Genomic DNA, 18,405 nt, shown 5'->3' with positions numbered 1-18,405 from the left:
ATCTCATTAGAGGGACAGGAATGCATCGTGTTTGAGGCAGCGGCGTGCCAGCCGGAGGAATGTTGAGTGGTAAAATTTTCAACACTACCTTCCACCACTACTGTCAGAAGTTGAAAACATGACACGATGCATGACACGACTTGTTTGTTTCTCTTTTCTTGCATAAAGGAAATATTTACCCAAGAGGCCGCATTGATGCATTCCTGTTAACCACGGGATGGAGTGTCGATTGCACCCAAACACTTTATCCAGTGTTTCACTACCTGCAAAGTGATGTTTATGCAATTATAATAATGTAAGGGGTCTGCAAGAGGCCGGTAAGCCAGAAGTCTGCAAGAGGCCGGTAAGCCTTTACAGAGCCAGTTCCTGTAAACTTAACCCCACCTAACTTCACTATCCATGAACTTATCTAACCTTTTCTTGGATTTATCTATCATATTAGCCCTCATAAGAGAGATACTAAACCTGTTCCACTCACCCATCACTCGTGCTTAACTAATGTTTTCCTATGTCTTTGTTGAATCTGAATTTATCTAACTTAAACCCATTGCTACATATCCTGCCCAACTCCCTTTATCATAACCTAATTAAAACCTTTCATCCATTTACAAACTAAGATCAAGTGTCTTTGCACCCTTTGCCTTCCTAGAGAATGCTAATTTAAATGTTCAAATCTGTGCTCATATTGCAAGTTTCTTTACCCATGAGGCCATGAATCACTTTTGTTATCCTACTCCGCACAGATTCTGATATTCATTCAACAGTAAGGTGACCATAACTGAACCACATAATTCATATGAGGTTCAACTGATGCTACATAGGCTACAGCTTGAAGATTTCAATGCTGCTATTGCTTACGCTCCTTGAAATGAAACCCATGTACCTGTTTGCATAATTCCTAGTCTGAGATTAATTCATTATTTTTTTGTGGCTAGGAGTGTATTACCATTATAATCATGTTATAATGCTATGTATACAATCACTCATTTTATAATAATTCTTTCACTAACATGATGCAATCTCATAGCGAAAGTTGGCTGTCATTTTTTTAACAGCTGGTCTCACCTACCCTGTTCTGGTACATATCCACTTTTTTTCCAATGTCACTAACTCTGTATATCATATATGTACTGTCTTACATGCCCAATTAAAAAAAGATAATGAAAAGTAACTTTTCATAGTTCATAGTTCTGTCTTGACAGCAAGAGTTGGATGTGCAATACTGTATAAGGGGCTTGCAAATTGTAAAAAATAGATGCCATACCATTCTTGTGACAGTGCAGATTACAGTCTATAATGGTATCTACTCAAAGGAATTTTTTCTTCAAGGGGTCACCTGTCGACATTATTGAACAAGTATTCCACTATATTGCCGAGCACACCAGCTCTTTCTGAGGTCACAAATTGTTTCTAGGGATGCCAACTGTTTCCGAGAACAGAGCTATCCTTTCTTTCAACTTCCAGCCCATCACAAGGATAACTTGTATTGCAAAGGGTTGCCCATTCCTGAATGCTTTCAGTTTACCCATTTTCCATGTTCAAGCAAAAAATTTTACAGGAAGAATGTATTCCTATAATGCAATGGCTGAAAACTTTGAAGATGGTTTTTTTTTTTTTTTTTTTATGGCCAGTGTGGGTAACGGTCTCCTGTTTCACACCAGTAACAAGGATATCCTGCTGTACCTCCATCTTTCTCAGCTTCACCTCACACACCTTTCTCGGTTATTGACTTATTGTTCTTAAATTTCCCTCTTTGGTAATGTTTTATACATGACTCACCCTGTAATGTGATGCATATACTATGTTTACAAGTTTGGGGTTATGGAGGGCATAATCAAAGGATTTTTAAGAATGCAGCACTAGGAAGCGTCATCTTTAATTATATATTTTTTTTTTTTCTTTTCAGGGTTTCTGTGGATACAAGGAACAGGAGCAGCTGCATAGTCCACATGCTGGTGCGTACAACCCTTGCACATAACCTTGGAAAGATACTCTAATATACATGAATATATATGTTGCATTACTAAGATAATTTCACTGTTAGGTAGGCTACCAAGAATTATACAGGAATGCTGTTCATGTGTCATGTGTATTGGGATTGGCATTTACTGGAGTGGATGAAAGAAGTATGTCAGGACAGATGGTAGAGTGCAGAAATCAATGTTATACTCCCTTTAAACTTAAAAAGAAAAATATATTTTATTCTCTGCATTATTATTAGAGGATAAATGTGGTCCTTGTTGTGTATAAGCCTCCTCCACTGTGATATGTTTTCTTCACTTTGTTCAATGTACATCTTTGTATTTCCTTATGTCGAACCCATTTTTGACCTCCCATTCTTTTGTAGCTATCACTCATTTTCTTCATTTAAGTCTCTCAAAATCTCATTATCTTTGCTGCATACACTAAACAGATAAGTCTACCATAGGTTTCCTAGGCTGTATTATATCATTTTTCAGGAAATAACACAAAGAATTGGATAAGGATGATAAATTGGCAAAGTATGTTTCAGACCTTGCCCTATTTTTGACAATATGATTTATTGACAAGATGTGGATAATTAAAACATTTATGAGATGCACTTAAAGATAAAGCCCAGCCGATGAAGTGGTTCCAGGCATAGTTGGAGAGCTCAGGCATTAATGCTGGATGCAGTATATGTTGGCCTACCAGCACATGCACACAACACCATCTCCAATGAAACATTTGCCAGCCTCACAGCAGGAAGCACTTAATCTGGTGGATTATATTATTATGTGCATCTTATAAAGGCCTTAATTACCCACATCTTTTTAACCCCTTCACTACGGCCGGGCCAAAACTGCGCCCCGCACCGTATCCGGGATTGCCGCGCACGCCAAATTTCAAATGTCGCCATAAACTCAACATAACCACCATGTCGGGAGTGGAGGCAGCAAGTGAGTGAAGCAACCCACCCGGGCCACCCCTGGGTGTACGATTCCCATTAGTTAGTTGGCTAAGAATGATAATTTGGCAAAAAATATTGCAGATCTTGCCCTATTTTTGTCAATATGATTCATTAACCCCTTCAACACGAGGACGCGTATACTGTGTCCTTGCGTGCCCCGTACCATATCCGAAGGGGTTAATGAATCATATTGACAAAAATAGGGCAAGATCTGCAACATATTTTGCCAAATTATCATTCTTAGCCAACTAACTAATGGGAATCGTACACCCAGGGGTGGCCCGGGTGGGTTGCTTCACTCACTTGCTGCCTCCACTCCCGACGGTCCCTCTAAACAAGCTCCCACACAGTCACTCTATCCATCTCAAGCACCTCATTGCAGGATCATTCAACTTGCCCCAGCCATGAGTTACATGGGCGTCCCTTTGGTCTCCTCTACTCAAGGTTATCTTGTATGAGCAGGATCAATGTCCGGGAGGCGTGCCACGTGCCGATATAGCCAGACTTGGCGTTCACAGACTAAGCTGGTAACAGGCCTAAATTTAGTTTCATCATGTAGTTGCTGGTTCCACACAAATCATTCCAGCAATACACCATGATCCTGCAAAGGCACTTGTTACCAAAGGCATTGAAATGCCTCTCCAAGTCATTATTCAGGGTCCATGTCTCACAGTCATACAGGGAGCACAAGAGACTTAAAAATTTAAATCTTTGCCCATCTGCATAGATAATGACAATGCCATATATACTCTTGTAGAGTGAGTCCATAACACTGTGGGCCAGGCCAATATGTCGAGTGACTTCCTGGTGAGACCCACCAGTGTTATGCACTATGCTACCAAGGTCTGTGAAACCTTTGGTGACTTCGACATCCTCACCACATGCATGGCCAGACTGAACTGTCTTCCAGAAAGCCTCCTAATGACTGGACCTTGGATTTAGCCAATGAGACCTTCAGTCCCAGAGACTTTGCCTCCTCGTGCAGCACTTCAACAGCCAATGCTTTGTTGAGAAGTTATTCCCAAAAGACGATATAGCACAGCCTCTGAAACCCATAGCAGTGTCAGTGTGTATGATAGGAAGAATAAAGTATTCATAAATTTTAAAGGACTACCTGCCTGTAGCTGTGTCACTTCAGTGTTATATACTAGATTTGTGGAAAGAAAGAACGAGTAGCAATAGAATTTTGGTTATCTTTATTTCATATAAATAATCTATGTATTACTCAGAATAACAACAAACTATAAACTTAATGACTAAATCATACCCACTTTAAAATTAAAGTACTCTGTATAACTTTATGCTTTAAGAACAATAAATGATGAATCCATTTCAGTAAGACATGTGCTTCAATAAATGAGACTTGCCTCAAGAAACCCCATTTTAGGTTTCACAAATAAGACAACAGATAAGAGACGTCTCTGTATCTGTATCACCAGTAATCTTCAATAGATGCAGACAAGCATTATATAGTCAGAAATGTGAATTCCCAAGTATATGATTAAAGTTTGGAATTTCTTATTAAGTGCATCAACTCATTATTTAGTGCTTTTAACTCCAGCAGACCAACCAATGGCACAAAACTATTCTTCAGATTGGTCTAGCGGAACTGCAGTGGTGATATTCTGAGGCCCACACAGTCTTTCCCTACTTGGGCCACAGTACAGATGGTGCAGGTGATGCCACGATGCTCTGGTAGGTAGGAGGCGCCACACAGGGGACACTGGACCTCAGGCTTGCCTCGGTAGATTGGTACATAGGAACTAGCACACATGGTGAAAGGGTTGTGTTCATCATACTGCAGAGTGACCTCATCCACAGGGTTCTTTTCACAAACCTAAGAAAACGAGTATTTGAGAGATTATATATATATAGGGAGAGAGAGAGAGAGAGAGAGAGAGAGAGAGAGAGAGAGAGAGATTATATATATATATATATATATAGAGAGAGAGAGAGAGAGACCACACAGACCCCATGGTCCAGACTAGATGGTCTGTCCTTAAACCTAAGTGATTTTACATTAATCAGATGGCTCCAAAACATTGCTTTTCTACTCTAGTTAATATTAAGTTCAAGGAAGTGACGGTCAGAGAGAGAGAGAGTAGACCACACAGACCCCATGGTCCAGACTAGGTGGTCTGTCCTTAAACCTAAGTGATTTTACATTAATCAGATGGCTCCAAAGCGTTGCTTTTCTACTCTAGTTAATATTAAGTTCAAGGAAGTGACGGTCGAGCTTGTTTTTAAAGGAGTCAATCGTGCTACACTGGACCACTGATGGTGGGAGCTTATTCCATTCTCGCACTACAACGTTGGTGAAGAAAAATTTGGTGCAGTCTGAATTTACTTGTCTACATTTGAGTTTTGTGCCATTGTTCCTCGTTCGCAAAGTGTCATTCATCATAAACAATTTTGTTATGTCTACATTCGTGAAACCATTAAGTATTTTAAAACATTCGATCAGTTTTCCTCGGAGGCGACGTTTCTCAAGAGAGAACATGTTATGGGTGGAAAGCCTTTCTTCGTAGGATTTGTTGCGCAAGAAAGGGATCATTTTTGTTGCTCGACACTGAACACCTTCTAGTTTAGCAATGTCCTTTGCATGGTGGGGAGACCAAAACTGTACCACATATTCCAAGTGGGGTCTGACTAAACTATTGTAGAGCGGAAGTATTACATCTTTATTTTTGAATAAAAAGTTTCTTTTAATGAAGCCCAACATTCTGTTCGCTTTATTTGCTGCATCGATGCAGTGATGTGAGAATTTGAGGTTTGACACGATTTTAATCCCCAGGTCCTTAACATCGCGTCAAACCTCAAATTCTCACAACTGAATCAAGGCCTATTACCCATATAGTTCACAATTGCCAACTCTGGCATGTGGTGCACTACCTGGAAGCCAACCCTACTCACCAGGTTGTTTCTATAAGAGACTGTAAAGTGGAGGATGCCAAGGGGACGCCCATAAAATTTGTGGCTTGTTCAAGTCAAAGTATCCTGCCATGAGGTACATAAGATGGGAAGGGGGCATGTATGAAGACTTGCTTGGAAGAACCCCCCAGTTTAGTGTAGGGTGGGTGAGGCTACACAAACCCCCAGCATATCCACCTATTGACTGATTGACTGTGTCATTAATTAATCACTAGGGGCATATGCCAGGGATCACATTGCCTTACCCACTCTACAGCCCCATCTCCAAGGATCCCTCTAAACAAGTCTCCACGAAGGCTCTCTACCCATCCTTAATACCTCATGGCAGACTCAGTAGACTTGCTCTAGTCACAAGCTTTGTGGGCATCCCTCATGGTCTCCTCCACATGAGATTAACTCTTACAAAAACAAACTGGTAAGCAGGATTGACGTCTGGGTCGTGCTACATGCACATATAGCCAGAGTTGGCTTTCATGGACTATGCAGGTAAGAGATCTTGATCCAGTTTTATGAAGTAATCACCAATAGTCATTCCAGCAATACCCCATGATTCTGCAAAGAAACTTATCATGAATGGGATCAATTCACCTCTATGTAAGCCACTATGTAATGTCCATGTCTCAGCCATAGAGTAAGATGAAGAGTACAAGTAGCCTGAAAATATGAATCTGTTCTGCACAGTAACTAGGTACACAACCATAAACTTGTGCAGAGTAAGTCCACAACACTGGGCCATACTAATCAACTGGAAGACTCCTTGATGAGTTGTGGCATTGTTCCACACTGTACTATGTGAAATTTTCCAAAATCTCGTCCTTGACACACCCATGAACAGACTACTGTTTTATCTAATAAGTCTCTAAATACCTGTACCTAGGCCTTTTCCCAAAGGACCCAAAGTCCCAATGGCTTCCTTCCTCTTGAAATGCCTCGAGAATCATTACAAGTATCTCCAATAACTCAAGGAAGATTACTGCATCATTAACAAAAAGAATATAAACTAATCTAAAACTCTGCCAAAAAAGTGCAAAGTAAGGATGCAGCCCTGCCTCACTTGTGTTCACAGGAAAGAAGCTGGATATGTCCCCCAATCAAAAGCACTCCTAATCCCAGAGTACAAGCCAGTCAATAGGCCAACAATCTTTGCTGGGATCCAAAGGAGTTGAAGGAAATCCAAGAGTGCCTACTTCATGCTTCTAAATGACTATTCATGCTACTACACACTCTGCACTCACCTGAACCACCTTTCTGATGTTCTGGGCCACTTCTGGTCTGGGGCCCAAGTTGAGGAGGCGACGTCCAAAGCTCATGGCCATTTTGTAGTTTTTCATTTTAAAGGCAAGGTTGACAGCTGTCCTGAGAGTGAGGATTTGGTGTCCTGGTTGCAGCTCACAGTGTGTGAAGTAAGCTGCCAGCTCCATCGACCGGCACTGTTCTTCAGGGGTGGACTTGCCCAAACCCTTGCGGTACAACTCCATGCTGATGCCCACCACATACTCCTTGCACACTCGCAGCAAGTTTTGTGCCTCACTCACCTGACACAGACAGTTCAATTAATAGGAGTAAATTTTTTTCAGTGTGCATTTACAGAAAAGTAATCTGCAGCAATACTTAGTGTATCTATTTTAAGTATAGGCAGCAGCCAAAGGGGAAAAAAGTCACTATAGTGCTGCTCCTCCTGCAAAGAGGATAGAAATATTCAAAAGAAGTCAGACATAATGGAGACTTTCACAACTAAATGTTACAGTTCGACTCACCTCCTGTTTAGTCTCTACCACAAGTAATGGGATGGCCAACAGGATTCCTCTGAGCTTGTCCACAGCTTCAGTAAACTTGGCTGCAGTGGTGAGCTGGGAAGCTTCCTGCAGTACATAGCACAACATTGTAATTACCACTTCTTTATTAATAGACAAGTATATATTAATTATGTTGAAATGTGTAAATAAATAATAAGTAAAAATTGTACTTTATTTCAGGTGTTGGTGAAACACACCTGAAAGGATATGGTGAGTGGGAGTGTGGAAGTGATGCTGGAGGGAGGCTGAGGGAGGAAATATATGAGCAGGGATAGAAAGGGAAGGGGGAAGGAAAAGTGTGCAAGATTGGTCTCCCCTTAAGTATGGATGGACATGAATAGTGTGGTTTTAGATAGAAAAAAAAGAGAGGCTATAAGAAACATTATCATCCTCATATACATCAGACATGGAAATGAAATGTAGAACAGCAATCACGAATACATGAAGTGGAAATGAACTATATAAGAGGTCCATGAGGTGTGTCAGGATGAAATAGAGAAACTAATAAGGTACTATGTATGAGAGATTTATTATGAAGAAAAGAAATTATGGAGTGGATAAATGGGTGAAGTGTGGTGCTCTGAAAATGAGGATGACTGTGAAGAGAGTATATGAAGGCATGATTGAGGGAAGCAGTGTCAGAGGGAGACCACCTGTGATATGAATCAATAGGTGGAAGAGTATTTGAGAGTTGGTTGGCTAGGGATTAAATATGCTGAGAGGAAGTGTCACAACAGGGAAAGTTGCTGCGGGCACCTCCTTTTAGGAAATTCCATTGAGGGAATTATCCAGAGGTGGGCAAGTGCGGTACTTAGTGTGGTAGTGCAGTAGTACTACCGCATCACAAAAAAAGTACCAAACTACTGCAAAATTTCTGAAAATACCACACTACCACGGACCGCACTAAAAAATCCTGCGGTACTTTTTTTGCGGTACTTTGAAAACTATCGGAGATTTTTATCGGACTCAAGCAATCAATCGGTATCAGTCATCAGAATCAATGATTCAATCATTCTGACTTTTCAGTTGTTGTTCAAAATTAAATACTAAATAGACAGACTAAACTACTACACTGCGAATCTTCTTTAACCTGCACGGTGCCGGCCATTTCAACCCCGGACCCGTCCATACGTGGTGCCGGCCGATTTTTTAATTTTTTAATGAGCTTGAAAAATCCTAAGCAACTGTAAGCTAATGGAAAAACATGCAAAAGGTGGTTTAGCAAAGTGAATATTTTTTTAAACCCACCTTATATATGTTGGTGTTGCCTCTTGTTGGTGCATATTAAATGACGGTACTCTCACTCGGTTTTATAAAGTTTTTATTAGTTACTGAATCACCATCAGACATGTCTGATCAGTTGATAACATATCCTCAATACCAAACGCGAATAACTTGGAGTAAATCTGTTCGTCACTCAACCCAGGGCGGCGCGCCATGACTGCCTCTGATGATGACTGTACAAGCACTAACATGATCGCCACTCATGTCCCATACAAAGTTGTCTTTGATGCATAACATACTATATCTGTTTTTTTTTTAATCTCTCTCTCTCTCTCTCGCTCTCTCTCGCTCTCTCTCTCTCTTTTCAATGTAGCCAAGATCAATATTGTTTGATTATAATTATAATAATAATAATAATAATAATAATAATAATAATAATAATAATAATAGTAATAATAATAATAATAGTAATAATAATTTATTATTATTATTATTATTATTATTATTATTATTATTATCTCCTCGATTCAAATTTCCACATGGTTGCTTCGCTGAGGCCCGAGATGCCAGTACTTAGAGCTTTCCCACAGTCGATGTCTCACTATTACCAGTTGATGTGTTTTGTATTAATATGTTTGACAGTTTGAATAATGTTTCACACTGTTCCCTTCATGACTTTCCTATACAGTCACCTCTTGATTAACATGAGGGTTACATTCCTGGAGATGTTGTGTTATTTAAAATTGCATTATTTAAACATAATTTCCCCATAAGAAACAATAGTAATAGGGGGGGCTACGTTCCTGGACACTGGGAAAGTCTGCCTATTTTGGGGATTTTGTTCTCTAACCTTAAAAAAACACATTCTTAATACATTAGAAGGTCACGGAAACAACAAAAACACACGTTCCTCTCAAACGGGTTATGCCACAGCATAAGTTGCCAACTCGGACCGCCCACTGTAGCCCAGTTTGAAGAGGTGGAGCACCTCTATGCTGTGATGACGGCATCAGCAAATATGGCGGCCCAAACAAACACATATAAGTGCTTCCATTGCATTTCACCTCCCTGTGCCACCATAACCACTGCAGCTTCCTTTTCATCCTCTGTTGCAAGGAGCTTGTCGGCCAGAACAGTTTGTGATGCTTGTTTAAACGTCGTTACGAAGATCAGCGGACGCCATTTTGCTGCCACAACAGCTAGAGAGGGAGCAGCAGATGCCATATTGCTGCCAGTGAGACGCCGCTACCATAGCAACGACGAGGCTCAACTGAGAGGTGCACAAAAGTGTTTGATAGAGGGTTCCGAGTGGTCTGGGCGCCCGGGGTGGCCCGAGTCACTCTCTCAAACGCAGCTGGAGTAGCGTGGGTGCGCGTGACGTCATTGTGCGTGACGTCATCGATTAAACGCGCGTTAAATAAAAAATATCGCGTTAGTTAATCGTATCTCCTTAAATATAAACTCGTGTTAAATCAATAACGTGATGTTTAAACTCGTGTTAATCAAGAGGTGACTGCATTAATAATCTTTCATTTTCGCTCAAATGCCGGAGAATTCCTCCCCTTCCTACCCTCCTCCCCTTCCCCTTCACTCCCCCATATCCTCCCTACCTTTCCTCCCTGGCTACTGCAGCTGTTATTCAAGGTCGCACCACCCTTCCTTCCTTCCTTCCCACCCCCCACTTCCTCCTCTCTCACATGATGCTGATCTCTCCTCTTCCCCCTTCCTTGTCCCTTCCCTCCTCCCTCGGAAAGTTGCAGTATTGACCACAAAAAAAAAAATATTTTAAGCATGTTTCCTTTGTTTGGATAGCCAGGATAGGCACCAAAGTATTTTTTATTTTGACTACTGCTACCGCACACCGCGTACCGCACTGGGAAAGAAAAAAATGGGACCGCACTACCGCAACCGCACTACTCCGGAAAATGTACCGCACTACCGCAACCGCACTACTGATTTTTCAGTACCGCGCCCACCTCTGGAATTATCTTCATATGGTTATCACTGAATACTTAAAAATTATAAATCTGACCTTTAATCTGTCCATGAGACTTGACAGCTTAAGACCCAAGGCTGGAAGGTGATCTTTATGGGTGGCAGTGCGCCAGTTGCGTGCTGGGTAGGAGAACAGCGAAGGCATCCCTGGGGCTCCAGAGTAACTTGTGCGGCAGTGAGCATAGGATGACAGGAAGAGGGAGCGGTAAGGTTCAAAGTTCACCACACCAACCTGTGGATGTCATGGATAATAGTGAGTATATGGTTAAATGGACAATATAAAATAAGACCAATTCAAAATATGTGATGCTGTCTGTATTCCCTAATTTTTTCTTTTATTTGTTAGAATGATACAAAGTTTAATTTAATATGTAAAATTTTTTGTCACTTTATTCTGTATTAGAGCTATTGTATGTACACCAGTTTATGTGTACCCATTTGATTACTGATCATTAGGGAAAAAGAACTCAGGAACTTAGCAGTTTTGACAAAAACTGTTGTCAGAAATAAATATTCAAAATCAAACCGTTTATTTTCACATCACACCTCAATTTTCAATAGTAGTTTTTTTTTTCCCTGGGGGGGGGGGGATTTCAGTCAGGCATCAGTGAGGAGTAACCCTAATCTTTCTTAGACTACTAATAGCCTGTATTTATATATTTAAAATACTGGTTTGGGGGCAAGGCAGATGGTATGGTAGACAGGTGTGCTCTATAAAAGTGTGGTGCCCTGGTTCAGGATCTATTGCAATGCCCATCTGTGGTGCACCAGCACATATAAAGTAACCAGGAAAGCTTGATAATGACTAACAAGACTTTGAATGTGACCAGACATCATTTAATAAACAACCCCATGTTATCAGAATGGGAGATGGTTTTCTGTGCAATAGATAATATTCCAGTCAATTAAATTCACCAAAGATTGCACTTACTGAATAGGTGCATACAAGTTAGCAAACACACACTAATCAAAAAGTAAGAAGAATGATCACCTGGTCATGTAGAAGTCGTGTGGCAGACTCAAAGGCTCCAGCTAACACATGGTCCAGGGCAAGCTGGCTACGCTGGGTCCAGCCATGGGTGGGTGGGTGGCCGCGGGGGGGTGGCACAAAGTAACCATCCTCACCATCAGTGCCAGCACCAGCTGTACTGATACCTTCCAGTTCAGGTGGAAGGTCCAGATCATCCTCCACCTCCCAGCCACCACCCTCACCCTCACCCCCTGCAACACAGTGACAAAGTACTTTGAGATGTTTTGTTGTTCTTCACTTTCCTGATGTCTCTTCCCTGGAACCTCAAGATAGGAATGGTTATGTTGTTAACTGAAACTAGATTTTGGTCATAAAATCCTCATACAGTTTGAGAGTTTCACTTTGAATCCAACCAAAGTTTTTTCTATATTTTTAGTTCAATATATTACTTCTTCCTTAACAATAAATATATTTTTTTGTTGCTATTCTCTCACCATCAACAGCAAGCTCCACATCCCCTTCTTCCTCATCCTCATCTCCCCATCCATCTCCAGCAATATCACCAGTGTCATCAACAGACATAGCCATGGCTGATGCAGCAGTGGCACCCTTTCCAGTGCCCACTGCATTATCAAAGAAGCCCTGCAAGTACATCAAAATTAGTAAAATATACAGAAGGATTTATGTCTACAGTAAAAATGACGAAGACATTAGGTAGAAAAGGACAATTGCCTTATATAATAAAGGTGTACCTGAAATATGCCTCACCTTAGCCACTGTGAGAAGGGGCCAAGCTGTATCACTTGGGTAGACTGGGACAGGAGGCTGCAAGAGCTGTGCATTAGGAAGGGGTTCATACATGACACCCCCCTCCACATGGGCAGCTAGATTCTCTGCCTCCTGCAATAATCAGACATGTTACTTTACAACACCAACAAATTTTGAGAAGGATGCTATATATAATTTACTTTAAAATTTTGTTTTATTAATGTGTGACAAACGAGAAAGACCATGGAAAATATTATATATTTTTTTTACGTGTATATGTGTTTATGAATACAATAATCAGTACACTGCACTTTTAATTTTCATGAGCCCAAAATGTACCAAATCTGACAGGAGGTTGGGTTCTTGAATGCTTTTAAAAGGAGCATAACTATAAATATGACACACATATTCTACACAACCTGCTGACAACCTAATACTTCATTACAGTTTGGCTTCTTACCTGTGTGAATCCATGGGTTGTGGCTGTTAGCAAGGCTAGAGAAGTTTTGCCACAGGCCTTCAAGACCCGAGTGCGCTCTGGCACATCACCTAGGTAAAGGGCATTGGTGTACCAGCCTTCATAGTCTTTGCGGATCTCATTGATCTTCATCATACGGCGCAGCTTGGCCAAATTACCAGTGATGAGGTACAGGAAGGAGAGCTTGTCATAGTTCTTGGTCTGCTGGTAGCAGTATTCCACCACCTGTAACACATATACTTTCATCAGCAGCTCAACATGGTATCCCTTACACAGACAGAAAACAAACAAGAACCTTCATCTGAAGACACCACACAATTCAAAGAGAAAAGAAAGCCCAAAATTGAAATAGAAAAAGGTTCATGTCTCCAGAAAAAAAAAAGTTAAACTCACAGGATGGTTGCCATGAAGAAGGGCATGTTCTGCCAGTTTTTCCCAGCAGCCTTTATCATCCAGAGCCTTGGCTGCATCCAAAGCTACATCAATATTGCCACATTCAAGAGCAAGCAGGAATCGTGTGCGTTCATCCTTCACAAAGTGGAGGGCCACTTCAGGATAACCCTTCTTCTGCAGATAAGCAATAATGGACTGACCCACCAGCTTGGCTCCACGCACCATCTGTAGAACCTGTGGCAAGACAAAAAAGGAAGATGCAATTCCCAAATAGAAAAAATACCATATAAAACATGTGAGCAGAAAATCAAGTTTTGTAGATGTGTGATAGGCCATCTTGGAAATATTTAAATTAAATGAACAACTTCAGTAAAGAAATTGGTGAGTCTCAAGCAAACAAGTTCTCCCCATACATACTAACCCAAAAGAAAGTGAGCTGTAGGATGGAAGAACTAAAAAGTTATACTTACCTCATCATATTTCCGCTGGACAAGGGCCAACTTGAAGCGGAATTCTGTGGGGTCAATGGTAAGGACCCGAGGGGTGGCCTGTCTGTCAAGGCAGTACACAGAGCTGCCAGACACTCGGGTCACATAGACAGGCAGCTCCAGAGTGCGGATGATGCCATGGTCACCATTGGTCAGGGCATACTGTGGCATTGAAAGACCAGACATACAGTAATGTGTATTCAAAAAATTGTGATACCACTTGTTTAGGCAACTTTCTGAAATTATATATTCTTTAAATACATCAATACCAAATATGTCTATAACACTCAAAATGCAAATATTGGTAACTCAAGTTTTCAAATTATCTACCCATAGCTCCCAACAAATGATACAAGCAGCCTACCTTGATGTGGTTGCTGGTTGTATACACAAACACTCCACTGTCATCCCAGGAGCCAGACTTGACACGGTTTGTCTCAGTGATGGAACACAGGCGCTCCAGTTTGCGGTTGCAGATGAGGATGGTGTGCTTGGAGAGCAGTGCCACTGTGGTCATGTTACCAGACCACACCACATAGCGACACTTGGCAATGCGTGCCGTTCCCAACACCCTGCATGGCAACAGACAGGTATTAGTTTGTACAGGCACACATAGGTATAACCTCGCAGTCTGCACAACCACTCAAAGGTATCATCTTGTAGCTTCCAGATAATACCTATTGAGGAATAACTAGCACATTTATATTAAGATTATGATTTGTTATTGTTTAAAATCTGTTTGTCATGATACACACAATAGACACAGTTGACAATACTAGATTCTTTAATCTTTATTTACTTTACCCCTAAAGATGTTAGTAACCTGAAATACGAGAAAAAAATTACAAAGAATTGACCTCTTCTGCTGAACATCAAACAGTGAGACTCCATCACTGTCACGCAGCAGCAGCATGCCAGTGCCAGCGTAAAAGATCTCATCACAGGGCTGTGTTGTCACCTTCTTGGTCACCTCATTCTGCATGTTCTTGATCACCAGCTGGTAAACCACACAGCATCATTAGCGATTGGTTTAAAAAAGTAACATAATAATCTACAACAAAACATTGCAAATTTCCATATTCTGAACACATTACAAATTTAATAATGAATTTTTAACAAACTAACTGAACAAAAAAATATGGTATTGTGACTTAGGACTACTAACTACTTCAATCTCCAATATTTACTTAAAATAATACTCACCTGATGGCTTTTATCCATGACAGCAAACCTGTTCCTGGCCACCCAAACAGAAGTGAGACCAGCTGAGCGCTTGGAATCAGGAGTGTCAGGGTTCTGTGGGTCTGAGTCTTTAGGGATCTGAAACAATGGCTCATGTCACCCCTCACAGCAAGCACTCCACACATGGACAGCAAGAGGAAAGTGGGAATCTGGAGGAGATCCTAAACTGATACTTATCATACTTTAGAAGTTTATGCCTTGAAATACCCAAGTTTAGAGATTTCATATAAAATCCATTCAGCTCTACAAGTTACTATAATAATCAAAAGGGAAAAAAAAACATGGAGTAAAAGAGTTAAAGGGATTATAAATTTAGGAGAGGAAATGGCAACACTGGTAGGTTCAAGTCCTAACCTGGTAAAGGTCATAGGTGCTGTTGTCCAGGTTGTTGTGGGTGCGGGTATTGAGCAGGATGGCATGCTCAGCTGGATTGAATGACATACTGTAGACAGGGGAGCGGGAGCCTGCACGCAGCTGCATCACTGCCACATCCCTATAGACAGTGACTCTGTCAGTCTCATGCAGAATACAATGCTGTGTATTTATAAATCCTATTATCTCTTGTATCTGTGATTTATGATTCAATCTAATTATCTTCTGATTACTCATACATATACATCATATAGATACATAGGTGGTGGTGGTGGTGGTGGTGGTGATGGTGGTGGTAGTAGTAGTAGTATTTATTTTTTCTCATTTATTTTTTGCTCTCGAGCTGCTTCCTTTACTTCATATAAAAAAAAAAGAAAGCGAGAGAGAAGTAGTAGTACAGGCAACCATCACTATATGATCTTGAATTTTCCCTACCAAGAGTTTATAAAACTTGATAAAAGTTCCCTACATTCAGCTGCATATTCTGTCTGTGGCTGGTGGTCCAGTCAACCCAATCCTATAACAAAGGATGCCTATAGTAGTAGCAATAGTGGTAGCCTAAGAAATAAAACAATGAAAGCTGAGAGTCAGGTCTTACTTGTTCTTAGTGAGGTCAAGGCGGCGAAGGAAGCGTTCTTTCACATAGTACAGGAGGTTACCGTGCTGGGCGTATGCTGGCCTTTCTCGCTCAAGCTGTAAAAAGAATTTTTATGGATTAAGGATAGAAATAAAGACAACCTTAATAAGCCATCCTATAAAGTAAGGTAATATACATACTTGTAAGAATCTAAAACCAATACTGCACATAAATTAACATGTTCTTAATATAGACCTTTTAAAAAATAAACCATAAAAAATAATAAATATATACAAGTTCAACTAGAGTACAGTAGGATGCTATCCCCCTGACTATGTAGTGTACCTTGAAGATTATCATTCCACTGTCATGGCCAGCAGCAAAGAGATTGAGAGTAGGGTGAGCAGCCAGGACCCAGAAGCGGTCATGCTCGCGTCGGTGGGTGTGGAGGCAGATGCGCTTGCCCATGTCCCAGACTCTGATGGACTTATCTTCTGAGTTGGAGAGGATCAGTTCCTGCCTTGGATGGAACATGACACACGACACATTGTTGTAGTGTCCACGGCAAGAGTCCACCTCCCAGGCCTGGTAAAATTATATGACAATGAAATTTTCATAGATTTAGGTAATTAATACCCATATCCATACACGTTTCTGTCCTGAATGTAATAAAGAGCTCCCACCATTTATTATAGCTCACCTATACAGAGGGTAATTATGTTTTTGCCAATGTCTGTCCATCCATTACCAAAATATCTAAAAATCTGATTGACATAAGTCACCAAAGACATAGGAGAGCATCCTCAGGTGATTGACTATCTTATGCTGATAACTTTTTCAACACTAATATAAACTGACTCAATGACTCATCAGAGTGATGACATTGAAAAACCTCCCTGTGCTTTGAGTGCAAATCATGAGTGCTTCTAGCAGGAACTGAAAGTATCTGGGAGGTGGTCAGACAAAGACTATGAGTGCTTGCAGTTGCTGGAATCCAACAGGAGTGGTTCATCCCCCTCTGATAAAATCTGATAAAACTGGCAAATATGACTGTGAAACATATTCCTTAGAATATACAGCTTCATTCTGCAAGGATAAACATTTAATAAAATCAAAACATTATGATCTTCAGTGTTAACCCCTTCACTCTGGCGACGGCGACACCGTATGGAAAGGGTTAGTCCTCTTCTAAACCTCTTAATCCTCTTCCATTTTCTCTTAATCCTCTTAAAAACACAAGAACATAAGAACGTAAGGAGTCTGCAAGAGACCGGTTGGCCTATACAAGGCAGCTCCTGTACACTCAACCCCACCTTACCTTACCATCCATGGCTTTATCCAACCTCTTCTTGAATGTATCTATGGTATTGGCACCCACAACATGGCCCCCAAGCCTGTTCCATTCGTCCACCACTCTATTGGTGAACCAATTCTTGCCTATGTCTTTGTTGAATCTGAATTTGTCTAACTTAAAACCATTGCTACGCGTCCTACCTGGCTCTTTTACTATCAAAATCTTATTGACATCCCCTTTATTAAAGCCCTTCATCCATTTATAGACTTCGATCAAGTCTCCTCGAAACCTTCGCCTTTCTAGTGAGTGTAGATTTAACTGCTTCAGCCTATCTTCATAAGGCAAGTTTCTCGCTCCCTGAATCATCTTTGTCATCCTCCTCTGTACAGATTCTAACATCTTGATATCCATTCTATAGTAGGAGGACCAGAACTGAACTGCATAATCGAGATGAAGTCTAACTAGTGCTAAGTAAAGTTTGAGGATAACTTCAGCTCTCCAATTGCTTACGCTCCTTGAAATGAAACCAAGTACTCTGTTTGCCCGATTTTTAGCCTGAATGAATTGAGCCCTTTGACGCAGGTCAGCGCTCACTAGGACTCCCAAGTCTCCCTCACGCCCAGACCTACTTAGAGGAGTGCCATTTAAGGAGTAATTGTGTGAGGGGTTATTCCTACCTACACTCAAAATGCTACACTTCCCGACATTGAATTCCATTTGCCACTTCCCCGTCCAATCATATAGTCTGTCAGGCTCATCCTGGAGAACGCTAGCGTCCCTGTCTGATTGGATTACTCTACCGATCTTGGTATCATCTGCGAACTTACTGACATTCCTGTGTCCAAGTCACTGATGTAGATAATAAAAAGCAGAGGACCCAGCACCGACCCTTGTGGGACGCCACTCATAACACTGCCCCATTCAAATTTTTTACCATTGATTTGCACT

The 18,405-nt window shown here is 41.0% G+C and overlaps 1 protein-coding gene across 4 annotated transcripts in view; it reads right to left on the bottom strand.

Annotated features, from left to right (window-relative positions):
• Nucleotides 1–4,110: 4,110 nt before the first annotated feature.
• The window catches only part of LOC126984699 (coatomer subunit alpha-like), a 52,405-nt gene continuing 38,110 nt past the window's right edge, over nt 4,111–18,405 (bottom strand). For all 4 annotated transcript variants that reach the window (XM_050838596.1, XM_050838608.1, XM_050838604.1 and 1 more), the window contains exons 7-22: nt 16,509–16,748; nt 16,185–16,279; nt 15,569–15,707; nt 15,176–15,292; nt 14,830–14,969; nt 14,337–14,544; nt 13,955–14,134; nt 13,485–13,718; nt 13,074–13,316; nt 12,614–12,745; nt 12,340–12,487; nt 11,867–12,096; nt 10,913–11,107; nt 7,618–7,722; nt 7,096–7,395; nt 4,111–4,766 (exon numbers count right to left, since the gene is read on the bottom strand). In XM_050838596.1, the coding sequence (XP_050694553.1) occupies nt 4,530–4,766; nt 7,096–7,395; nt 7,618–7,722; nt 10,913–11,107; nt 11,867–12,096; nt 12,340–12,487; nt 12,614–12,745; nt 13,074–13,316; nt 13,485–13,718; nt 13,955–14,134; nt 14,337–14,544; nt 14,830–14,969; nt 15,176–15,292; nt 15,569–15,707; nt 16,185–16,279; nt 16,509–16,748 (2,943 nt within the window). In that variant the 3' untranslated portion in view covers nt 4,111–4,529. The remainder of the gene's footprint in view (nt 4,767–7,095; nt 7,396–7,617; nt 7,723–10,912; nt 11,108–11,866; nt 12,097–12,339; nt 12,488–12,613; nt 12,746–13,073; nt 13,317–13,484; nt 13,719–13,954; nt 14,135–14,336; nt 14,545–14,829; nt 14,970–15,175; nt 15,293–15,568; nt 15,708–16,184; nt 16,280–16,508; nt 16,749–18,405) is intronic.

Source organism: Eriocheir sinensis, chromosome 5 (assembly GCF_024679095.1).
Source record: "Eriocheir sinensis breed Jianghai 21 chromosome 5, ASM2467909v1, whole genome shotgun sequence".
Lineage (NCBI taxonomy): Eukaryota > Metazoa > Arthropoda > Malacostraca > Decapoda > Varunidae > Eriocheir > Eriocheir sinensis.
This window is presented reverse-complemented; position numbering and strand designations above follow the sequence as displayed.